Source organism: Cervus elaphus, chromosome 32, assembly GCF_910594005.1.
Source record: "Cervus elaphus chromosome 32, mCerEla1.1, whole genome shotgun sequence".
Classification (NCBI taxonomy): domain Eukaryota; kingdom Metazoa; phylum Chordata; class Mammalia; order Artiodactyla; family Cervidae; genus Cervus; species Cervus elaphus.
Window position 1 is genome coordinate 40,309,905 of NC_057846.1, and position 25,457 is coordinate 40,335,361.

Genomic DNA, 25,457 nt, shown 5'->3' on the forward strand with positions numbered 1-25,457 from the left:
TCCCTGATAGGTCAGTTGGTAGAGAATCCGCCTGCGATGCAGGAGACCCCGGTTTGATTCCTGGGCCAGGAAGATCCCCTGGAGAAGGGATAGGCTACCCACTCCAGTATTGGGCTTCCCTTGTGGCTCAGCTGGTAAAGAATCCACCCACAACGGGAGACCTGGGTTTGATACCTGGGTTGGGAAGATCCCCTGGAGAAGGGAAAGGCTGTCCACTCCAGTATTCTGGCCTGGAGAATTCCATGGACTCTAGAGGCAAATACAAGAATCCTATGGCTTTCTATTAAGCCAGACATTAAAGAAATTTACAAAAATGAAAGCAATATTCTTTTCTCTGATTAAAAAAAATCTGGAAAATATTTTCCCACAAAAATACATGAAATGGATTCTTATTTTCAAATAAATTGTTTACATTTCTCAGCCGTAACATCTAGTACACTAAATCATGATAGACTCTGTCTACAGGGTCCTCAATAGTTACAGTATAAGCGGCACTGAGAGCCTCTCCCTAAAACAGAAACCTGGTATGGAGGCTGCGTCAGGGATTTGGAGAAAGAGGATCTTAGAATTCAAGTTCCAATTCTATCACTTTAACTGTGATTTTAGGTTAAGTTACTTAGGTGCAGGCTCAGAAGACAGAGCGTGTGTTTTTAGTATTGGCTCCATCACTTGCTGGTAGCATGTTACTACCTCTGCAAATAGGGATAGACTACAACACCCTGTTGCTGTGAGAATTAAATGGGGTTATACTTGTAAAATGCTTACAACTGTACCTAGAACATGGTAAGAGCTCAGTAAAAGCTAGCTACTGTAATTAGTTACATTAGTCATCTAACAGCATCCTAGTAACTGGTTTTCTTCATCCTCTGCAGAGAGAGAACTGAAGCTATTCAGGTGTTATAAATTTGATGAGAAAGTAAAAGTAAACTTGTGGATAATTATGTGTGGCTTAAACCATAAGAGAATTAATGTTACAAAAATTGTTTTAGTTTCCCTTTTCTCAGCTTCTGAAGAAATAAAACTGACAAACATCCCCGGAACCCTTACCCTATAATTTAGTTAGGAAACAGAAAAGTATTGTACGCCTAAAGGAATTGAGGTCTGGCAGAAAACTAAATACTCAGGAGAAATGGGCAGCTCTACTACTTAGGAAATTCATTTAAACTCTTGACCTCAGTTATGTCATCTTTTTTGGACAGAAATATCACCTCCAACCTCCCTTGCGGCTTCTGAATCCTGCCAAGCTCACCTCGACATCTTTTAAATATATCTTTTCGGCAGCCTCGAAATCCTAATAAACGCCAGGGAGAAGGGCAAAGCCCCAGAGACCTTTTTCCCCTTGCAAATGCCAATGGTATGTGTTCTCAGCACCCAGAAGCGAAGGTCTGGGTAGCCGCAGCTGCTGCCAGCTCCCTGCCCTACTTTTCAGCAGAGGGTGGCATGCCAGCGTCCTCGCACCATCCTGGCCATTAGCAGGTCAGCCACTCTACCACTGGGGCCAGGACGTCGGTCTTCCTCTCTATGAAGTGAAGAGGCTGGGCTGGTTTATCCTTGCTCGAAGAACTTTGCTTTCACCGAGACTTGACAGGCTCGCCACTCGTAACGTCTCAGGCCGCGTCCCATCCTTCCAAAGACCTCTCGCGCCGAGGGTGGCTTCGGAGCGGAGGGCACGCCGCACGCAACAACCCCTGGTCCCGCGCTCCGACTTCCAGCCGGTTCCGAGGATAACATCTCGCGCGATTCCCTCGACCTCTCGCGACACTTCCCGCCAGCTCTCCTGCGGGTCTCCAAGCCCCGGCCGTCGCTCTGCGGCGAGCTTCGCGTCACCTCAGCGCTCTGCTCTCGGCGGCCCGGCCAGCTGGCCGCTCGCCCGCTGGGAGCGCGGTGGAGAACGGTGTTGGCGCGAACCCCGCGGGCCCGCAAGCTCCGCCCCGCCCCGCCCCGGCTGGCGGGGCAGGCTTCCGCGGGGACATGTCTTGTCCCCCTGAGCGAGGGCATCAGAGCGCGAGAGGCTGTGAGGCAGCCAGGTGAGTCCGCGGCGGCGCGCCGGGGGCGGTGGCCGGGCCCCGGGCCCCCAACCCGAGGGGCGGCTGGGAGGCCCTGCGGGATGGAGATGCCAGGGACGGAGAGGGGCGCGATGCCCGGAGGCAGGGAAGGGAGGGCCCGGGAGGACCAGACCCGGCCTGGGCCCGCTTGGTATCGACGGCGCCGGAAAGTCACCGTGTTTCCACCCGCGTCCCGCTGCTCTTTGCGGGGCCAGAGGCGGGACGGGGAGAGGCGTCCGTGAGCCCTGAGGTTTCAAACCTGGGTTGCAGGAGGCCCGGCGTCCTGGGGAGAGGGGACAGGTGAGGTGGTGGAGGTAAATTCGCGCTTGGGGGGAAAAAAGCTTAAAAGTGGCGGAAGCCGGGGAGCGGCGGCTCGGAGGGAGGCCGGGTGTTCGCTGTCCAGCTGCACTGAGTACCGAGATGGTCTCGCCCGCTCCCCTCGCAGGAGCCTGGCTTTCCCTTTTGTGGTCTGTCTGCAGCGTTGGTTAGTCTCTGCCGGGCGGTGAAGGGGAAACACACAGGTCAGTCAGTCTTGGGGGAAGGAGGCTTTTGAGGTCACTTGCTACTTTTTTCCTCTTGAGACCTGGACCATGCGTGTGGGCGCGCGCGCGTGCGCGCAGTGGCCCCAAGCGAGGGTTCGCGTTTTCAGAAATTTGTACCATCGTGCGTGCTTCAGCACCCTGCAAGGACTGATAAGAAGTGACTGTTATCTTAAGTGAATAGTTTTATTTTCAATGTTGTAATTGCCGTAGCCTGGAGTCTAAAAGCAGGTGTTAATAAAAACAGTTGGAGTAAATGGTTTTGGCTTTGGCACTAGATTTAAATTGGACATTGGCGTAAAGTGATGTTTTCTTTTTTTGCAGTCAAGATTTTGACCATGCGTTTCTCATGATTCCAGTTTTGTTTAATTAAAACCATAGTTTTCTGAGAGGATTGGGAGATCAGTTGGTCTAACTATAAGAAGCATTTTGTTTAAAGCCTCCTTCCCTCCCCTAAAAAAACCCAAAAACCAACCAAACAAAAAGCTGTTAATTTATGTTATTTCTATTTTAAATTGTGTGGCCGCCTTCGTTTTTTTTTTTTCCCCCAGAAATTCCTTCTAAAAATAACCCTGTTTGTGTGTGTGTGTGTGTGTGTATGAACAATTATACTGTTAATAGAAGGAAATTTTTTTCTCTGAGAGTTTTCTTTTGTCTTTTAGAGAACGAAATGTCCTCAGTGGAGTCACAGCAGGAACAGTCGTCCCAGTCAGACCCATCTCCATCACCAAATTCATGTAGTTCCTTTGAGCTCGTAGACATGGATGCTGGCAGTTTGTATGAACCAGTTTCTCCTCATTGGTTTTATTGTAAGATAATAGATTCTAAGGAGACATGGATTCCTTTCAACTCTCAGGATTCGCAGCAGCTGGAGGAGGCATATAGCTCTGGTAGGGTGAAAGTGATGACTTGTAACAGGCGAGGACTTACTGTCATTCCTCTAAAACTGTAATATGATAGTCATTATAGTGAGTGCTGTTTCTAGTTATCTCTTGTAGCATTTTAATATCGAAGTTCTGCATTACTGTCCAGTGAGTTTATAGTATTCAAGAATTTGGTCTGTATTTTGAAAACAGTGCCTATTGTAATTTCTGCATAGTTATCCAATAATGTTTCTTATGTTTCAGTTTTTGTTTATAAAGAGTGATGGGTGGTAGTGTCACATTGCAAAAGAATGAATCCTTTAATTTTTCACTTGTTTTTCTTACTTTACGAAATAAGAATGATGCTGGTTAGTACTCTGTCATCATGAGGTCATTAATTTACCTTTTGACCCCTTAAGCAAAAAATTCGGAAAAGCTTTCTTATTTACAGTTTTTTGTTCTTTAAAGCGATACTATAATCTCTTCTCAGAAAAAGAGCAAAATAGTATTTGGGTATTATTTTTTTCATGTTTCATTAAAGCCAAGAATGGTTTGATGGTTTAGACAAGAAGAAAGGGATCATTCATATGTTTTATAACATTATTTAGAGTATAACTCAGTTTTTTGGGGGAGCGGCAGTTGTATTTTATTTTGCTATACTATGTGCTTCTTTTCCCCTTTCCAATCCTCAATAGGAAAAGATTATAATAGAATTGTTCCCACTGATGGGGGTAGATATGATGTTCATTTGGGGGAGAGGATGCGGTATGCTGTTTACTGGGATGAACTGGCTTCAGAAGTGAGACGATGTACCTGGTTTTACAAGGGAGACAAAGATAATAAGTATATTCCGTACTCAGAGAGCTTCAGCCAAGTTCTAGAGGTATTCCTTTGACCTCTTTTTTTTACTCATTTTCTTCATTTTTTTCTTCTCTTATTTAATAGTCTTTTCTTCCTCTTTGTGACTTATTTTGTGAATTTATAGAGAGAGCTTGGTTCTATCTGCAGCACAGTTTATGGCGTTTCTTTTTGCAAGTCAGTTTCGGGATAAAGAAGTTTTCAGATTTTAAAATACTATAGAAACTGTTATGTCTTTAAAATTTTTTTTCTCTAATGGTGATCATTGTTAGTATTTAAACTATGACCACAGAGTTGTTCATTTTTGCTTTTTATTTTTCTTGCTCTGAAACTATTCTGAAATTTGCTTTAAATCAGAGTAGGACATTAATATTGTTGAAAGAAATATATCAAAATGTGAACAATGATTATTTCTAGACTAGATGATGGGATTAGAACTGATTTTTTTCTTTGTTCTATACTGTTACCTATTGTAATTTTAAAATAATTTTAAAATAAGTTTGATAAATCAAGAGAAGGAACTTTATATGTAATATCCTAATTTTATGGATAATATACATGCATTAATATCATTGAAAGAAATATATCAAAATGTGTATAGCTGTTTTTTCCAGTCTAGATGATAGAAGCAGAATGATTATTTTTTTGGTGATTGTTTTTTGTTTTATTCTATACTAGTATCTGTTGTCATTTAAAGAGAGTTAAAATAAATTTGATAAATTGGAGGAAGATATTACTGTAATTGTTTATCTAGCAGTATTCTTGTAGAGAGGTTCAGTTTTAATAGAAAAACCATTAAAGAAATCTAATGAAATATGTTTTGTTTTAAGGAAACTTACATGCTTGCTGTAACTTTGGATGAATGGAAAAAGAAATTGGAGTCTCCCAACAGAGAAATTATTATATTACACAATCCAAAGGTAAAGCAAATTAAGACCCTTCTTTAATGTTAGGATTAAGATTAATTTAGTTACTAAAGAGAATGCAATTAATTCTTAGTGGTTTCTTTTTTCTAGCGATTCTACATAGGATAACCTTTGGAAATTTTTATATTGCATTCACAATTATGAAACTTAAAACTGTAGCCACTACCGTTATTTGCTCATTCAACTCCTTTTTTTTAAGTTCTCCCACTTTATTGCTACCAGCCCATCTCCCTCCACCCTCGTGCACACATGCTCAGTCATGTAACCCCATGGACTGCAGCCCGCCAGGCTCCTCTGTCCATGGACTTTTCCAGGCAAGAATACTGGAGTGGGTTGCCATTTCCTTCTCCATCATTCAACTCTTACAAGGAGAATTTCCTTAGGGAAAACTATGTTATTGTAGAGTAAGAAGATTACTGACATATTAGGTGGGCGTATCTTTCACGTGTAGGATGTTGTGGAAAGATATGTTAACCTGATACATTTTCTTTTTCCTTTTGTTTTTTATCTTTATTGAGGTATAGTTGACAAATAAAATAGTGAGATATTTAAAGTGTACAACATTAGCCTAATGTTTTTTCAGGATTCTCATTTCAAGCTGTAGGAGTTACATAACAAAACTCCAGTTGAGATTTGACAGTGTTTGTGGCTCAGACAGTGAAGAATCTGCCTGCAATACAGGAGACCCAGGTTTGATCCTTGGGGTGGGAAGATTCCCCTGGAGAAGGAAATGACAATGCATTCCATTATTCTTGCCTGGTGAATTCTTATGGACAGAGGAGCCTGGCAGGCTACAGCCCATGGGATGGCAGAGTAGGGCACAACTAAGTGACTTTTTCACACTTTATGTTTTGGAAGATTTGTCCCCACCCCTCATTATGTATTAAGATGTATTTAATGTGGAATAAATATCTTTATTGCTCTGATCTTTTTTATTTAAGCTTATGGTGCATTACCAGCCAGTTGCAGGGTCCGATGAATGGGGTTCAGCACCTGCCGAGCAAGGTCGACCTCGAACAGTGAAGAGGGGGGTTGAGAACATCTCTGTTGACATTCACTGTGGTAATGTTAATCATTCATTTTTTTCTTATCTTCTGATATACTTGTTTATGACTTAAACTGTGGCCTTTTCCTATGACTTTTATTACCTTGAGGCTTAAAAATGGTCTTTAATCCAATGGGCTTATTTTAAGTTAAGATTAGCATTACTTCATCTAGTGAGAATCTTAATAGTATAAAAATCTCTTTTGAAGTTGCTAAGTATATATGGTGGGATGGATAAAATTTGGGCAGTACTGATCAGGAAGTCACTAAGTACAAATGAACTTAGTCCTAATTCTAAGAAATGTGTTTCTTCCTGCTTGCTTGTTTATTCCTGGTAACTCTGTCCTTGCGGGGAAGGCAATGGCACCCCACTCCAGTGCTCTTGCCTGGAAAATCCCATGGATGGAGGAGCTTGGTAGGCTGCAGTCCATGGGGTCGCTAAGAGTTGGACACGACTGAGCAACTTCACTTTCACTTTTAACTTTCACGCATTGGAGAAGGAAATGGCAACCCATTCCAGTGTTCTTGCCTGGGGAATCCCAGGGATGGGGGAGCCTGGTGGGCTGCCGTCTATGGGGTTGCACAGAGTCAGACACGACTGAAGTGACTTAGCAGCAGCAACTCTGTCCTTGAAGTTTTTCAACCAGGGAAAACTATTTTTCAGTAGGACCCTGATGGTTATCCATTGGTCTCTAGCTAGGGGCGTTTATGTTTGGTTTTGTAATATATTTAACTGGATTATAAAATTCCTTTTAAGTATTCTGTTGTCAAATTGTCTGAATTTGGTAACTGCCCTGTGGCTATACAAGAGAGTATTTTCAGGAAATACACAAAATATTAAAGGTTTAAAGAGATGTGATGTGTGTAGTCTGATGATGTATGCAGCCTACTCCTAAATGGTTCTAAAAATAAATGTGTGTGAACACACACACACATAATGTTAAAAGTATGGAATCTGTGAAAAAGAGATTTTCAGTACTATTCTTTCAAGTTTTCTGTAAGATTGCCGTTATTTCAAAGTAAAAAGTTTAAAAATCCTGAAAAATTTTTTCACCGACATACTGGGTTAGTGCAAACTTAATTGTAGTTTTGGACCATGAATTTAAACATTATAGCTAGGCTCAAATGTATTTTTATTAATCAAAATAGGAACCATTACAATCAACACATTTTTGCCAACAAGAAATAAGTTTTATTCCTGTAGCATAAAAATCCATGCTTCTAGATTCTACAAACTCTTGGAAAGCATTTTCTCTCTCATGCCGATTGTGAAAGTGTTTTCCCTGCAAAAAGTTGTCAAGATGCTTGAAGAAGTAGTAGTCAGTTGGCAAGAGGTTGGGTGAATATGGCAGATGAAGCAAAACTGTGTAACCCAATTAGTTCAACTTTTGAAGTGTTGTTTGTGCAACGTGGGGTTGGGTGTTGTCGTGCAGAAGAATTGGGCCCTTTCTGTTGACCAGTGCCAGCTTCAGGCATTGCAGTTCTTAGTGCATCTCATTGATTTGCTGAGCAAATCTCAGATGTAATGGTTTCGCTGGGATTCAGAAAGCTGTAGTGGATCAGACTGCCAGCAAACCACCAGTGATGATGACTTTTTTTGAGTGCACGTTTAGCTTTGGGAAATGCTTTGGAGCTTCTTGGTTCAGCCCCTGAGCTGGCTGTCGCTGGTTGTTGTATAAAATCTACTTTTTGTCCCACATCACAATCTGATCCAGAAATGATTCATTGTTGTTGCACAGAATAAGAGAAGATGACACTTCAAAACGAAAATTTTAAAATTTTCAGTCAGCTCATAAGGCACCCACTAAGCGAGCTTTTTCACCTTTTTAATTTGCTTCAAATGCTGAACAACTGTAGAAGGTTGATGTTGAGTTCTTCCGCAACTTCTTGTTAGTTGTAAGAGGATCAGCTTTGATGATGGCTCTCAGTTGGTCGTTATCAACTTCCAGTGCCTGGCCAGTATGCTTCTCATCTTCAAGGCTCTCATCTCCTTTGCAAAACTTCTTCAATCACTGCTGCACTGCACGTTCGTTAGCAGTTCCTAGGCCAAATGTATTGTTGATGTTGCAAGTTATCTCCGCTGCTTTACAACCCATTTTGACCTTATTTAAGAAAATCACTCGAATTTGCTTTTTGTCTAACATCATTTTCATAGTCTAAAATAAATATAAAATAAACAGCAAGTAATAATACTGAGCAAAGAAACAAGGTGAGAAATGTGTATTAAAACACATTTAAATGTTGGATCTATAACATAATCACATTTATTAAAAATGTTTTCCAATATCAAATGGCAAAAAGTTCAACAGTGCAAAAACCACAATTACTTTTGCACCAACCAAATATTTTAAGATAAATTAGAAACACTTTTGAGATAAATTATAAACAAAGTAAAGTCGCAATATTTTTACTAAGTAGTGAAATATAGGAAAATTTGTGTCTTTAAAAAAAAATCTGCTCATATTTTAACTTACCCATTTCTATTACCTACTTATTGTGAATGTTTGATTTTAGAATACATGACTAGTTATACTGAATAACTTTTCTTTATAATTTCACTTGTAGGGGAACCTTTACAAATAGATCACTTGGTTTTTGTAGTCCATGGGATCGGACCTGCTTGTGATCTCCGCTTTCGAAGCATTGTACAGTGTGGTAGGTTTGCAAAGCGTGTCAGGTTAGATCACGTAAAGGGACTGTTAGTGCTCCTCTGAGCCGAGATAGTGTTGTCTTAGGCTGTCCTCTTAGCTGCATAATAAGATTTGGAGAGCTGAAGACAGGTGGCACGGTAGTAAAGCCTCCCAGCTTAGACCTAAAGTGCTAGTAACTTCCTTAGGCTAATAGGTTTATACTCTTAACTAATAGTTCTTGAATGAATAAGCCTTCAAGTCTGATAAAATTGTTTTATGATGTGACTGTCCTGTTTGTAACTATTCCAAATTTAAAGGGAACCATAAATATGTGACCATAAAATTAATCTAGTTTAAATGAATAACTGAAACTTACATTTTTTAAACTTAAAATGTGATAAACCTCATGATACTCTAATTGGAATATTTAAGTCATTAACTTGATTTTGAAAAGTAGTATTCATAGTCTAATTGTCCCAATTTGGGAGTCTTATCCTAATACTAATGCTTCTAAGCATAAACTTTCTAGAAGGTTAAGATCAATGTAATATGAATTCTGAACATCAGTGGTTTTTCTAAAATATTGAATAATGAATGAATGATTGAGTGCAAGGCCAACTGACATAATCAGGTGATTCTTTTAAAAAATTGAAACAGTTCATCTGACACAGAAGTTTTGAAGTTAGTGTGTGTGTGTGTGTGTGTTTTTTAATGAAAATGTTTCGTATAGTAAAAGCAGTTCTATATGAAAGGAATGTCTTTTCCTATATGCACTATTAATTTTTCTTAAATATAACTCTAGTTTTGACTCTAGTCAGTATGTGCTCTAAGCAAATGTAGATGAGTGTGGTATAATCGTATGATCTGTTACATCCTAATTCTGTGAATTGATTGCTTCACTGTTAATGCATTAGTTAATTTTCTTTTCTAGTTAATGATTTTCGCAGTGTTTCTTTGAACCTGCTACAGACGCATTTTAAGAAAGCCCAAGAAAATCAGCAGATTGGGAGGGTAGAATTTCTCCCAGTCAACTGGCATAGTCCCTTGCATTCCACTGGTGTAGATGTGTGAGTAGTACTTTACACCTTTGAGTTGTTACCTGTGATTGTAATGTTTTCTGGTCATTAATATGCTTAGGAACATGTCTGCTGTTAGCTGAGAGTGTATATAAAATTCTGTTCAACAAAAAACTTTTTGTACTTCTCTGTCATTTTCTTAGAGTTATATTATTAAGTGCCGAACAATCCCTTTGTTTTACCAGCTTGGGTCAGGAGTAGGGAATGGTGTGTATCTTCTTCCAATATGTTTTAGTGGCTCATTAGTGTTTACTATTGCAGCTTTACTATTTCTTTAGCATAAAGGAGGTTATGGAATGTATTTAAGTTTTCTGCTTAAAGCATCTTTCCTTTTTTCAGAGATCTGCAGCGAATAACCCTGCCTAGCATTAACCGCCTCAGACACTTTACCAACGACACGATTCTGGATGTCTTCTTCTACAACAGCCCCACCTACTGTCAGACTATTGTGGACACAGTCGCTTCTGAAATGAATCGAATTTATATACTTTTTCTGCAGAGGAACCCTAATTTCAAAGGGAGTGTATCCATTGCTGGTCATAGTTTAGGTAATGAATTCTCTATGACTGGAGAGGACTATCACATTTTATGGATACCTTTTAAATATTTTGAAGTACAGTGTCTTATCAGTATCAGATTCAGAGGTCTAGAACTGGTCTGTGATGAAATATGGAAGGGGTTGGAAGGGTGATGGTGGATTGGAAAGAAAGGCTCCCTACTTAGTAGATTTTGCTACTTGGGTAGTTGGCTTATTCCTTTTTTGTGTAAAAGACAGCTGTTCAATGCTAATGCTTCAAAATTGTCCCCTCTTCTGTTTTACTTACAGGTTCGCTTATATTGTTTGATATCCTAACAAATCAGAAAGATTCTTTGGGAGATACTGACAGTGAAAAGGTAATTTAGATGTTCAGATAGGTTTTCTTGTACTATTTCTTAGTAGGGATTTTTAGATTTTAGACTTTTTTCCCCCTTAGTCTCATACCATAATATTAAATTTACATTTATTTTAATTTTAACAGATTTGTAATTATCTCTGTTATTCTTGGATGATAGAAGCAAGATAGTAATATGCTTCTATAAATGTGCCACATTCTAAAATAATTAATGGTTATCTTATTTTCATTATAAATATGCACTACTGATCTGTTATTAGAGTTATAGAATCATTGAGTTGAAATGCAATTTGCATATGAGGAAATGAATGAATTGAATGTAAATTGATATAGTTTATAGAAATTCTGCTTGAAAGCTGTCCTTAAACACTACTAAGAGCTCAGGGAAAGTTTTGTTAATAATGATGAAGAATACATTAATAGTCATTCAGTCACAGATTCATTTATTTAAAAACATATAAAGTTTCAATTGACTGCAAAAACTTAAAGATCAATCACATTTTAGTTTATATTTCAAAGTTAAGATACTATGTGGCTATCTTACATAGTGCTTTTCTTTATTGCAAAGTAGTATTAATAAAAAAAATCTAAATGAATTTAGACAATATAAGTTTTACAATTTAATTTTTAGGATTTGCCAAGTATTTTCATGGATCAAGGAGATACACCAACACTGGAGGAAGATTTGAAGAAACTTCAACTGTCTGAGTTCTTTAGTATTTTTGAGAAGGAGAAAATAGATAAGGAAGCTCTGGTAAAAATAATCTTTTAAAACTGTACTCTGTTCCATTTTCAGTATTTTTATTACTTATTTTCATCATACTGCTGGCTAAGAGCCTGCCCTTTAGAAGCATTTTAGTCATACATACTTTATCATTAGTAATGCTCTTTAGCATTATTTTTTTTTCCATCATATAAAGTGATCTTTTCTTTGTGGGAGTTCAAAGTTCAGAGGAGCCACGTTGATAATAGGAATAGAGCAAAGACTGAAACCCAGCACAGCTCTGAAAACATGAGAGCAGGTGTAAAGGCCACTGACTCTTCCAGCTCTTATTTTCTGTTACACTTTCCAGAGCTCTACTTGTGGGTATTTGCTTATTTTTTTGCCACCTCGGTTGTGCCTTTTTTTTTTTCCAGGTTTGTGACACATTTGTTCATTTAACAGGTATTTAGTAAATACCTACTATGATCAGGCAGCTGTACCAAGTATGACATAGAGTGCTAATAAGGCAGATACAGTTCAAACCTCATGGTGCTTATAGCTTAGTGGAAAAGACACGGGTAGCCAAACACATAATAAATTACAACTGTGCTAAGTTGTAAGTAGGGGAAGTGCACAGTTTAGGAGTGTTCAGTGGGATGAGCTGATCTAACCTGGGAGGCGAAGGAAGACTTCCCTCGTCAGGAGCAGCCCTTTAGCTGACCCCTGGATTGTTGGTCTGTTTTGTGCTCTGTGTTTGCTTTATGTCCTCACTGCTGATATGTGCAAGCAGGAACATAACCTTTTTCGAGAATGGATCATCTGAGGAGCGTGGAAACCGTGGAGGGTTTTTCTGTCATGAAGTTAGATACTCACCTCTGTAGGTTTTTTTTTTTTTTTTGCAATAGTATCTGTATTACTACAGCATTGATAACTCCAGTATTGATATTTTATATTCCTTTTTTAAGCTCTTTATTAAGAAGATAAAGTTATTAATGATGCTTTACCACTGGGGACTCCTAGTCATGTAAAGCCAAGAACAGCAGAGTGCTTAGGCCTATTCCTATCAGAGAACAGGACATTTAATTGCTTTTATTTTGCCTAGAAATAAAAACAGTGTTTGATTTTTTATGCTTAGACTTTATGTACAGACAAAGACCTTCAGGAAATGGGAATTCCCTTAGGACCAAGAAAGAAGATATTAAACTACTTTAGGACCAGAAAAAATTCGATGGTATGTGCTTAATATAGCTTATGGGATTAAACAGTGTGTTGACTTCCTTGTACCCTTGTGCTTTGTGAGGTGTATAGGGAGCTAAGCAGTTTTAAAATTTACTTTTGGCTCTCTTTTTTATAAATTAAATACATTTTCTTTATTAATATCTTTAAAAATATTATCAGTGTCAGAAGTCTTATCTCCCCTGGACTACTACCATTCAGTTTTTTTCCTTTTTTGGTTTGCATTATAACTAGTTTATTGAAATATATTGCACATCACATACCATAAAATTCACCCTTTTAAAATATACAGTTCAGTGGGTCTTGGTATATTCAGAGTTGAATAACCATTACCACTATTGAATTCCGGAACATTCCATCACGATAGAAAGAAACATGATATTCAATAGCAGTCACTCCCCATTCCTCCCTCCTGTGAACCACTGATCTGTTTTCTGTCTCTGTGTATTTTCTTATTCTGGATACTTCATATAAATGGAGTTATACGATATGTGGCCTTTTGTGACTGGCTTCTTTCACTTAGCATAATGTATTCAAGCTATAACCATGTTGTAACAGTACTTGTGCACTGAGTAGTTTTGGCCACTGAATTCCTTTCCATAGCCTAGTTGATTATCTTTCAACCATTTAGCAGGTTGCTTGGTTCTGATTTGAGGCTGATAGAGACATACTGTTTGCTTTGATTAGAAAGGCATAGCACTTCATTGAACTCTTCAGTAGCCCCCAATATCCCATAGTGCTCTGCTTTCATTTGCTCTCATGATGGTTGCCCAAAGTTGCAGTTACTACCCAGAGGCTAGTAACTTGGTGCTACCAGGAGGTAGCACCCAGAAGGCTTTGTACGCTTTCATCATTTCAGAGCATGTAGGGATATCAATTCATAATTTAAGGCAGCTTTGGTTTTCTTTAGCTTTGTTTTCTGAGAGATTCTTCTGAAAATTGTTGACTGTTGTTTCAAAACTTTCCCAAGCCTCCTTTTAAACCAGTAGAAAACTATATAATCCTTTGGATATTTTTACTACTTAGCAGCTCCACAGAACTATTTTTTATTCTTTAGGGTGTTAATAGACCAACCCCGCAATCACCTGCAGGGGCAAATATGTCTAATATCCCCAAAGAGTCAGAGTTCTACAGTAGTACTAATGGTCTGGACGTCGGCATTGGGCAGGTAAACAGTACTCATTCTCTTTGGTCATTTTATTGTTTGCTATTGGTATTGTAGGAACAGATGTAACTTTTATTATCAATAAGAGATGCTTTCATTTCCTTCATCCAGGTGCCTGTAAAATACCCCCGGCTCATCTATAAACCAGAAATATTCTTTGCCTTTGGATCTCCCATTGGAATGTTCCTTACTGTCCGGGGACTAAAAAGAATTGACCCCAACTACAGATTTCCAACATGCAAAGGTTTCTTCAATATTTATCACCCTGTAAGCATGGGATAGCTCTTGTGATTTCACTTGAATATTAGGGCTTATTGGTAAAGAGCATATGATATTCTTTGTGTTGATTTACTTTTTCTATTTTGTAGTAATGAGAAAATTTATAATATGATAGTATGGGGAATTGAAGAGGGCAGAACTACTATATTTAAAGATAAATGAGCTTATAATGTTTCATATTCCTGAGACCATCATTATGATCAGCAGAGGTATATGTAACTATTGTTTTCCGCATGTAGTTTGATCCTGTGGCCTATAGGATTGAACCAATGGTGGTCCCGGGAATGGAATTTGAGCCAATGCTGATCCCACATCATAAAGGCAGGAAGCGGATGCACTTAGGTATGTCTTGAGTCCAGAACCTGATAATTTTAGACCTTCTGATCAGTGCAGGCTGACTGGACCTCATTCACTTTGCTTGGCTGTGTTGAGCCCTTTTACCTCTGTAAACCGTGTAGTGTTCTTTTTCACGTGTGTTTCAGAACTGAGAGAGGGCTTGACCAGGATGAGCATGGACCTTAAGAATAACTTGCTAGGTTCGCTGCGGATGGCCTGGAAGTCTTTCACCAGAGCTCCATACCCCGCCTTACAAGCTTCAGAAACTGCAGAAGAAACAGAAGCAGAACCTGAATCAAATTCAGAGAAGCCTAGTGGTCAGTGACACTGTACACAGTGGTTTCCTGCACCAGGCCAGATAAGAGGGACTCCCTGGTGTCTGGTTCTTATTCTCCCTGGGTCTTCTTAACTTTCCCCTTGTTATTGTTTAGAGCCAACACTATACTATGAGTCCTACTGGGCCTTCAGCTCTGCTGGTTTCTTTCTGTCATCAAATAGCCACAAATTGTGGAAACACATTATCTGTGAGGGAAAATGTTAAGAGAAGCTGAGCATCTAGTAGCTAGGCTTTAAAGCACTCCCCGCTCGGGCAGTGTGGCAGCGACGCTAAGAGCCCACACTGAAGAGCCTTGCCTTACCGGGGCTGTGTATTCATGGGTCAGTTTCGTTTTCCTGGCTGGGCACTAGCTAGGACACTTCTCTTGATTTCACAGTTAATACTGCATTCTTTTGCTTTAATTTTCAACTGCCCAAGGAGATCTAACCCTGCTTGCATTTATTTTGTAAACCAAAGGTAAATGGAATTAGCTGTCAAAGGTATAGGAAAGAAAGGGGATTGGATAAAATCAGTGTGGCTTGAGAACAAGCTTTAAGGGCATGGAGAGGAGATGAGAGATGAGAGAGCTTTCAGAGCAGAGTAGCTCGTCCTCTGCTGAGGCTGGAGTGTGAGGGGGAGGTAAGGACAGCCTTGGAGGGCTGGAAGCTTCTATGTTCTGACCATGGTTCCTTCATATCCAGATGTTAACACAGAAGAGAACCCTGTGCCAGTGAAAGAGGAAGCCCCCCCCATCCATGTGGGAATGCTGAATGGAGGCCAGCGCATTGACTACGTGCTTCAGGAGAAGCCCATTGAAAGTTTTAATGAATATTTATTTGCTTTACAAAGCCATTTGTGCTACTGGTAAGTGTTCCTTTTTGTTCTGGGGGTTTTCTTGGTCTTCAGTTCAGTTGCTTAGTCATGTCCGACTCTTTGCAACCCCGTGGACTGCAGCACGCCAGGCCTCCCTGTCCATCACCAACTCCTGGAGCTCGCTCAAACTCAAGTCCATCGTGTCGGTGATGCCATCCAACCATCTCATCCTCTGTCGTCCTCTTCTCTTCCTATTTCAGTCTTTCCCAGCATCAGGGTCTTTTCCAATGTCAGTTCTTCGCATCAGGTGGCCAAAGTATTGGAGCTTCAGCTTCGGCATCAGTCCTGCCAGAAAATATTCAGGACTGATTTCCTTTAGGATTGACTGGTTTGATCTCAGTGCAGTCTCTGAGGGGACTCTCAAGAGTCTTTTCCAATAGCACAGTTCAAAAGCATTAATTCTTCGGCACTCAGCCTTCTTTGTTTATTAAGACCAAATATTTGTTATTTGTGTTTATTTTTAACAACATTTATTATAATTTTTTTAATGACAGCCTGGTGTGAGGTCACAGGTGTGAGGTGATATTTCATTGTAGTTTTGAATTGAATTTCTGTGAGGATTAGCGATGTTGAGCACTTTTCATGTGCCCATTATCCATTTGTCTTCCTTGGTTGGAACTTCAAATGACACGATTGTGCTATTTTGTATTAATAATTATCTGAACAAGCAATCATTCTAATTCCAAATGAACATCGGCCTATGATGCTTTTTCTACATCTGTCAAAGACTTATTTCACTAAGCATAATATTTTTTAGGTCCACCATGTTGCTGCAAATGGCAGAATTCTGTTCTTTTTTAATGGCTGTGTATTATTCCATTGTAAATATGTACCACATCTTTATTTATTTGTCTGTTGATGGATGCTTAGGTAGCTTCCATATCTTAGTTATTGTGAATAGTGTGGCTGTGAACACTGGGGTGCATATATCTTTTCAAGTTAGTGTTTTTGTTTTTCCTGGGTATATGCCAAGGAGTGGAGTTGCCAGATCATATGATAGTTGTATTTTTATTTTTTTGAGGAGCCTCTATACTGTGTTCCACAGTGGCTGCACCAGTTTACATTCCCACCAGCAGTAGATAAGAGTTCCCTTTTTTCCACATCCTTGCCAGCATTTATTATTTGTGTTCTTTTTGATGACAGCCATTCTGACAGGTGTGAGGTAATGTTTCATTTTGGTTTTGAATTGAATTTCCCTGGGGAATGGTGATATTGACCACCTTTTCATGTGCCTGTTATCCATTTGTATGTCTCCCTTGGAAAAATGTCTCTTCAGTCTTCTGCCGATTTTTTGATTGGGTTATTTGGGGACTTTTTTTATATTGAGCTTTATGAGCTGTTTATATGTTTTGAATATTAACCTGTTATTGCTCATATCATTTGCAGATATTTTCTCCCATTCAGTAGCTTTTGGTTTCATCTTGTCTATGGTTTCCTTTGCTGGCAAAAAGCTTTTATGGATTAATTAGGTTCCATTTGCTTATTTTTGCTTTGAAAGACAAACCCAAAATATTTTGCTATGATTTATATCAAAGAGTGTTCTGTCCGTTTTCTCTTCTAGGAGGTTTGTGGTTTCCACTCTTGTATTTAGATGTTTAATCTGTTATGAGTTTATTTTTGTATATGGTGTGCAGAGATTTTATGTCATTCTTTTACATGTTGCTGTCCAGTTTTCCCAGCACCACTTATCAAAGAAATCGTCTTTTCTTCATTGTATATTCTTGCCTCCTTTGTTGTAGATTAGTTGACTCTGGGTGTGTGGGTTTATTTCTGGGCTCCATATTCTGGTCCATTGTTCTGTGTGTCTGTTTTTGTGCCAGTACTAATATATTTTGACAACTGTAGCTTTGTAGTATAGTCCGAAGTCTGGGAGGATAACTTTGACAATATAGGGCCTTTTGTGATTCTGTATAAATTTTAGATTCATTTGTGCTAGTTCTGTGCAAAATGTCATGGGTATTTCAGTAGGGATTACATTAAGTCTGTAGATTGCTTTGGGTAGTGTGGTCATTTTAATAATATTAATTTTTCTGATCCAAGAGCACAAAATATCTTTTCACTTCTTTATATCATCTTTAGTTTCCTTCCTCAGCGTTTTATAATTCTCGGAGTATAGGCTTTCATTTCCTTGGTTAAGTTTATTCCTAGGGCATTTTATTCTTTTTGATGTAATTTTAAATGGGATTTTTTTTTTGATAGTTCATTAATATCATATAAAAAGCATTAGATTTCTGTATATTAATCTTGTATCCTGCAAGTTTACTGAATTCATTTGTTCTAATAGCTTTTTGGTGGAGGCTTTAGGGTTTTCTATGTAAAGTATCACATCGTCTGTAAATAGTGCCAGTTTTACTTCCTCCCTTCCAACATGGGTGCTTTTTCTTCCTTCCTCCCTTCCCTTCCTCTGATTGTTGTGGCTTGGACTTCCAGTACTGTTTATGTTACATTGAAGAAGCAAGAGTGGACATCTTTGTCTTGTTCCTGAATTTGGAGGAAAGGCTTTCAGCTTTTCATTGTTGTGTATGACGATAGCTGTGGGTTTGTCATAGGCAATCTTTATTATGTTATGTTCTCTTTATACCAACTTGGAGAATTTTTGTCAATGTATATTTAATTTCATTAAATGCTATTTCTGTATCTATTAAGATGATCATATAATTTTTGTCCTTCCTTTTGTTGATGTGGTATGTCACACTGATTGAATTGTGAATACTGAAGCATCTTTGTATCCCTGGGATAAATCCCACTTGATCATTGTGTATGATCTTTATTTTTTTGAGTTGTTTGTTACAATATTTTATTGAGTTTTGCATCTGTAGTCAGCAAAGACATTGATAAGTAGTTTTCCTTTTTTGTAGTGTATTGGTCTGATTTGGGTATCAGGATATGATGGCCTCACAGAATGCATTTGGGAGTTTCTTCCTCTTCAATTTTTTGGAATAGTTTAAAAAGGATGAGTGTTAAATCTTTGTAATTTGCTAGAACCCCCCCGGGAAGCTGGTCCTGGACTTTTGTTTCCTGGGAGGTTTTTTTTATAATTTGTACTTATTATTTTTGGCTGTTCTGGGTCTCTGTGGCTGCGCAGGCTTTTCTCTAGTTGCAGAGCGTGGGGGCTCCTCATTGCGGTGGCTTCTCTTGTTGCGAAGCATGGGCTCTAGGCTGCGCGGCTTCAGCAGTTGCGGCTCCTGGGCTCTAGAGGACGGGCTCAGGAGTTGTGGTGCATGGGCGCAGTTGCTCCGCGGCATGTGGGATCCTCTCGGACCAGGGATCGAACCTGTGTCTCCTGCATTGGCAGGCAGATTCTTCGCCACTGAGCCACCAGGGAAGCCTCCTGCGAGTTTTTTAAATTCAAATACAATTTCACTACTAGTGTTTGGTTTATTCAGATGGTCTGCTTCTTATTGATTTCAGTCTTGCCAATTTTTATGTTTTTTTTAGAAATTTGTCCGTTTCTTCTAGGTTGTCCAATTTGTTGGAATATGACCATTGATAGTATCCTCTTATGTTTTTCTATCTCTGTGGTATCAGTTGTATTTCTCCTCTTGCATTTCTTATTTTGATTATTTTGGATTCTCTTCTTGGCGAGCCTGGTTATCAGTTTTTGATTATCTTTTCAAGAAACTAACTCTTGTTTTCATTGATATTTTCTGTTGTTTTTTAAAATTTTGTATCTATTATTTATGGCTGTGCTGGGTCTTCATTACTACACCAGCTTTTCTCTACCTCACTTATCCTATCTTCTGCCTCCGTTATTCTACTCTTGGTTCCCTCCAAAGTGTTTTTGATCTCATTCATTGCATTATTCATTTTTAATTGACTCTTTATTTCTTCTAGGTCTTTATTAAACATTTCTTGCATCTTTTCAATCTTTGTCTCCAGGCTATTTATCTGTAACTCCATTTTGTTTTCAAGATTTTGGATCATTTTTATTATCATTATTCTAAATTCTTTTTCAGGTAGATTCCCTATCTCCTCCTCTTTTGTTTGACTTGGTGGGCATTTTTCATGTTCCTTTACCTGTTGGGTATTTCTTTGCCTTTTCATCTTGTTTAGATTGCTGTGTCTGGAGTGGGCTTTCTGTATTCTGGAGGTCTGTGGTTCCTTTTTATTGTGGAGGATTTACCCAGTGGGTGGGGTTAGACGATTGGCTTGTCAAGGTTTCCTGGTTAGGGAAGCTTGCGTCAGTGTTCTGGTGCGTGGAACTTGATTTCTTCTCTTTGGAGAGCAATGGAGTGCCCAGTAATGAGTTTTGAGATGGGTCTGTGTGTTAGGTGTGACCTTGGGCAGCCTGTATGTTGATGTTCAGGGCTATGTTCCTGCGTTGCTGGAGAATTTGCGTGGTATGTCTTGCTCTAAAACTTATTGGCTCTTGGGTGGTGGTTGGTTTCAGTGTAGGTATGGAGGCTTTTGGACTGTCACTTATTACTTAAAGTTCCATGTAGTCAGGAGTTTTCTGGTGTTCTCAGGTTTTGGGCTTAAGTCTCCTGCCTCTGGATTTCAGTTTTATTCTTCCTGTAGTCTCAGGACCTCTCCAACTATACAGCACTGATAATAAAACTTCTAGGTTAATGGCGAAAAGATTCTCCCCCGTTAGGGATACCCAGAGAGGTCCACAGAGTTATATGAAGAAGAGGAGAGGGAGGAGGGAGATAGAGATGAGCAGGAGGAGAAAAAGGGGGACTCAAGAGGAGAGAGACAGATCTACACAGTTGTCTGTTCCCAGAGTGTTCTCCGTAGCCCAGACACCTACAGAGATTCACAGAATTGGATTGGGAAGAGAAGGGGAAAGGAGGAAATAGAGGTGTTCTGAGGTAGAAAACAGAGAGTCAAGATTGGGAGAGAATAATCAACACACTCCTGCATAAAAATGGGAACTGAATTTCGGTTTAAAAATAGGGCTTCTCTTCTTTTTTTTTTTTTGTAAGGTTATAGTGTATTGAAAATGAAAATTAAGGAGTAGTAGAGGAGTACTAGAGAACTTTAAAAGAAATAAGAGAAAAAGAAAAATATAAAATAGAAGAGAAAAAGGAAAGAAGAAAAAGAAAAAAAAATTTTTTCCCTAATTAAAAAAATCATAAAAATCTATGAAAATGAAAGTTAAGGAGTAATGGGGGAGTAATAGGGAATTTTAAAGGAAAATAAAAGAGAAAAAATAAAAAAGAAAAAATAAAAAAATAAAAAAATTTTTTTTTCTTACTTAAAAAAAATATATATATATATATATATCTCTAGGAATTTCTCTGGAGCTGTTGCGGTCAGTGTGGGTTCGGGTCAGTTTCAGATAGCTCCTCGTTCCAGCTTACACTTCTCAATATCTACAGGCCCCTTCCGGTGTAGTCGGTGTTTTCTACAGGGATTTTAATCTGTTGCAAGGTCCCTTCTGAAGCGGTTCCCTTTGTTGATTTGGCTTCTGTTTGCCGGTCTCTTCAGACCCTCATTTCCGCCCTGACACAGGCGGGCGGAGGTGGACTCTTATTTAGGTAGCTAGTTCCGTCGCTCTGCCGGGAGGGGCTGACACTGCTTTCTCCGTCTGCGCTGCTCAGGCTCCCGGCTGCTCTATATGGAGCGCGCCCCGCGCTGCGCGAGGTTCCAGCCCTCGGGTGTTCCACAAAAGCGCGGAGCGAAAAGCTGCGCCTGCCCTCTGTGCCTTCCCCGTCAGAGCGGTCCAGGCAGCCAGGGGCTTGATGGGCGCACTCTCCCCAGGTGTGGCGCGCCCACTCCCTTCCGCGGACCCAGTCTCAGTTTCCTCTGGCGCCAGTCGGGTGCGTGCGCCTTCTGCCCTCTGCGTCCCCAGCCCCAGTCCTCGCCCGCGCCGGTCGGGTGCCTGCGCCCTGTGTCTCGCCGCGACCTTCCCCTCCCCCCTGCCTCCTGCCTCCGGCGGGGCTGGGCCGGTAGGCAGCCTGCGAGCTCTTCTCTGGACTTTCTCGGTCCCTTTGTTCTGCGAACGGCCGGCAGTGTGTTCGGGCCGGTTAATTTTCTCTCTCTCTTTTGCTCTCCCACAGTTCAAGTTGGCACCTCACAGAAGCTCCCTCCGATTGTCCTCAGGGCACTCAGGCCCGGACCCTACCCCAAGCAATGCCGCCTAAGACTCCCTTCCCGGGACGGGTCTCCGTCCTTAGCTCTTTTGTCTCACTTTTTATCTTTTATATTTTGTCCTACCTCCTTTCGAAGACAATGGGCTGCTTTTCTGGGTGCCTGATGACCTCAGCTAGCGATCAGAAGTTGTTTTGTGAAGTTTGCTCTGCGTTCAGTTATTCTTTTGATGAATTTGTAGGCGAGATAGTGGTCTCCCCGTCCTACTCCTCCGCCATCTTGGCTCCTCCTGGCTGCACCAGCTTTTCTCGAGTTGTGGCAAGCGGGGCCTAGTCTTTGTTGCAGTGCATGGGCTTCTCATTGCGGTGGCTGCTCATTGTGGAGCATGGGCTTAAGGGCACGCAGGCTGCAGTAGTTGCAGCACCTGGATGCAGTATTTGCAGTTTCAGGGCTCTTAGAGTACAGTCGCAGTAGACCAGGGATGGAATCCGTGTCTCCTGCATTGGCGGGTGAATTCTTCACCACTGAGCCACCAGGGAAGCCCTATTGTTTTTTTTCTTTAAGATATGTTTTATTTCTTCTCTCTCTGATCTTTATTATTCCCTTGCTTCTGCTGACTTTGGATTGTTTTCTTTTTCTAATTCCTTTAGGTGGTAGGTTTGAGATTATTCTTATTTCTCAAGGAAATAAGTGAAAAGTAAAAGTTTAGTTGCTCAGTTGTCTCCGACTCTTTGCGACCCCATGGATTGTAGACTACCAGGCTCCTCCGTCCACGGGATTTTCCAGGCAGGAGTACTGGAGTGGGTTGCCACTTCCTTCTCCAGAGGATCTTCCTGGCCCAGGGATCAAACCCGGGTCTCCCACATCGTAGGCAGACACTTTTACCGTCTGAGCCACCAGATAAGGAAGGCCTGTATCACTATAAACTTCTCTCTTAGATCTGTTTTTTCTGCATCCCATAGATTTTTGGAGAGTCATATTTCCATTTTTATTTGTCTCAAGGTATTTTCTGGTTTCCTTTTTGATTTCTGTATTGACCCATTGTTTTTTTTAGTAGCATATCATTTAATCTCCATGTGTGAGTTCTTTTCCCATTTTTCTTTCTGTAATTGACTTCTAGTTTCATGCTATTGTGGTTGGAAAAAATGCTTGGTATAATTTTTATCCTCTTAACATGTGATCTGTTCTGGAGAGCATTTCATGTGCACTGTAAAAGTCTGGGAAAAAAAAGTCTGTATTCTGCTATTTTTGGACATAATGTCTAATATATTCAAATCGTCTATAATGTGTCATTTAAGGCCATTGTTGCCTTACAGATTTCCTGTCTGGATGATCTGTCCATTGATAAAAGTGGGATGTTAAAGCCCCCTGCTATTACTGTGTTATTGTCAGTTTCTCCCTTTACATGTTGAGGTGCTCCTGTCTTGGATGCATATATGTTAAATGTTATGGCTTGTTCTTGTAATGATCCCTTTATCACTATAGAATGCCCTTCTTTGTCTTCTGTCATACCCTTTGTTGTAAAGTCTGGTTTGTCTGATAGGAATATTTAGCCCATTGGCATTTAAAACAGTTACTGATGTAGACATGTACTTACTGCCATGTTACTACATGTTCTCCCGTTGTTTTGTGATTCTTCTCTGTTCTTCTTGTTTCTTCCTTTGTGGTTTAGGGAGCTTCTTGGTGACTCAAATGGTAAAGAATCTGCCTGCAGTGTCAGAGACCCGGGTTCAGTTCTTGGGTCCAGAAGATCCCCTGGAGAAGGGAATGGCAGCCCACTCCAGTACTTGCCTGGAGAATCCCATGGACAGAGGAGCCTGGCGGGCTACAGTGCATGGGGTCGCAGAGTTGGATATGCCTGAGCGACTAACACTTTGTGGTTTAATGATTTTATTTAGCAGTATGCTTATATTCCTTTCTTTTCAGTTTTTGTGTATTTGTTGTGTTCTTTTTTTAATTTGTGATTACCGTGGGGTTCATATATGTTGACCTGTATCTTCTTGTTTTAAACTGGCAGTCATATAAGTTCAAACACATTCTGAACATTCTACATTTCTACTCCCCTCCTGCATATTTTGATGTCATATTTTATATCTTCCTGTTTCATGTTTATCCCGTAACTGTCTATTGTAGTTACAGCTGCTTTCACAGCTTTTTTTTGTCTTTTAAACTCCATACTGCTCAGTTAAGTGCTTGGTCCTCAGTCCTTACTCTGTATTTCTTCTCTGTAGGTTCTTTCTTCTTTTCCACTTAGAGAAAACCCATTAACATTTCTTTTAGAGTAGGTTTAGTATTGATGAAATGTTTCAGGTTTTGCTTGTCTGAGAAGTTCTTTGTCTCTCTTTCAGTTTTAAATGGTAATCTTGCTGGGCAGAGTACTCTAGGTTGCAGATCATGCCACTCCCTTCTGGTCTGCGTGGTTTCTGCAAAGAAATCAGCTGATAGTCTTATGGGTGGGGATTCTGTTTTCTTTTTTTTCTTGCTGCCTTTAGAAGCCTCTCTCTACCTTTTGCCATTTTAATTATGTTATCTCTTGGTGTGGGTTTCCTTCAGTTCAACTTGTTTGGGGCCCTCTGTGCTTCCTGTTCCTGGATATCTTATTTCCTTCAGGTTTGGAGAGTTTTCAGCTGTAATTACCTCAGCTGCATTTTTGATACCCTCCTCTCTTCTGTCTTCTCCTATAATGTGAATGTTGGTTAATATTATTTAAGAGATTTCTTATACTGATTTCATTTTTAAAAATCTGTTTTTCCTTTTGCTGTTCTGTTTGGATGATTTACATTTTTCTGTCTTTCAGATCATATATGTGTTCTTTTGTATCACTTAGTCTGCTATTCATTCCTTTTAGTGTGTTTCTTTTTCTTTTTTGGGGGCAGCTATTGAATTCTCTTCAGATTGGGTCTTTTAAAATATTTTCTAGTTCCTTTTTAAAATTCTATGTTCAAGTATTCTTTTCCCTAAATTCAATTAACATTTTTATTAACAATGTTCTGAATTCTTTACCTGCTAATTGTTTATTTCTGTTTCATTATTTGTTTTTTCAGTGTTTTTTTCTCTTGTTCCAGTTGAGAGCAGTTCCTCTGCATTTTTATTTTGCTTAACTTTCTCTGTCACTGTGAATTTAGGTGAAACATTTACCTCTTGTGATAAAGGGGTGTTCTGATGTGGGAGCATCCTTATACAGACTGCATGTGCCCAGTGTCTCCACTGGGAGAGCTGGATCCCCTCAGCAGGGGGTGGGGCTGGAGCTGGGTGTGAGGCAGACCTCGCCCCTGCCCAGTGGCCGGCACCCTGCTGGGACAGGATCTGATCCAAGTTGCTGGAGGCAAGGGTCAGGCGGGCTGGCTCTGTTCCCTGTGGGTGTGTGTCCTCCCCCTCCCTGCGTTGGAAGCCTTGCCCCAGAGCCGGGAAGTACTGACCACAGTGGCGCCCATGTGGACCCTCTGCAGGCAGAGGTCTGAGCTGTCTGCCCACGGGAGCTGCACTTGTTCCCTTGCTCTGCTCACACGCAGCCTCACGCACATGTCCCCCTTGCCCCTCACAGCCCATCACCATGCCCAGCCTCCACCAGCTGTCTTGTCACAGGGCCGCCCTGCAGGGTCCCTGGGGCCGGTGTGGAGTCTCCGTGTATGTCCTGTGGGA

At 40.2% G+C, this 25,457-nt stretch overlaps 1 protein-coding gene across 5 annotated transcripts in view; it reads left to right on the forward strand.

Moving 5' to 3' along the window:
- Positions 1–1,479: 1,479 nt before the first annotated feature.
- DDHD2 (DDHD domain containing 2) overlaps positions 1,480–25,457 on the forward strand; it is a 29,985-nt gene continuing 6,007 nt past the window's right edge. For 2 of the 5 annotated variants that reach the window (XM_043893287.1, XM_043893288.1), the window contains exons 1-16: positions 1,480–2,027; positions 3,247–3,474; positions 4,143–4,330; positions 5,136–5,225; positions 6,173–6,293; positions 8,841–8,930; positions 9,837–9,972; positions 10,321–10,529; positions 10,808–10,875; positions 11,506–11,628; positions 12,713–12,808; positions 13,871–13,981; positions 14,090–14,245; positions 14,497–14,599; positions 14,740–14,910; positions 15,611–15,773. In XM_043893287.1, the coding sequence (XP_043749222.1) occupies positions 3,255–3,474; positions 4,143–4,330; positions 5,136–5,225; positions 6,173–6,293; positions 8,841–8,930; positions 9,837–9,972; positions 10,321–10,529; positions 10,808–10,875; positions 11,506–11,628; positions 12,713–12,808; positions 13,871–13,981; positions 14,090–14,245; positions 14,497–14,599; positions 14,740–14,910; positions 15,611–15,773 (2,045 nt within the window). In that variant the 5' untranslated portion in view covers positions 1,480–2,027; positions 3,247–3,254. Of the gene's footprint in view, positions 2,028–3,246; positions 3,475–4,142; positions 4,331–5,135; positions 5,226–6,172; positions 6,294–8,840; positions 8,931–9,836; positions 9,973–10,320; positions 10,530–10,807; positions 10,876–11,505; positions 11,629–12,712; positions 12,809–13,870; positions 13,982–14,089; positions 14,246–14,496; positions 14,600–14,739; positions 14,911–15,610; positions 15,774–25,457 lie in introns of those variants that run through there. The other 3 variants (XM_043893286.1, XM_043893289.1, XM_043893290.1) reach the window with 3 other exon arrangements.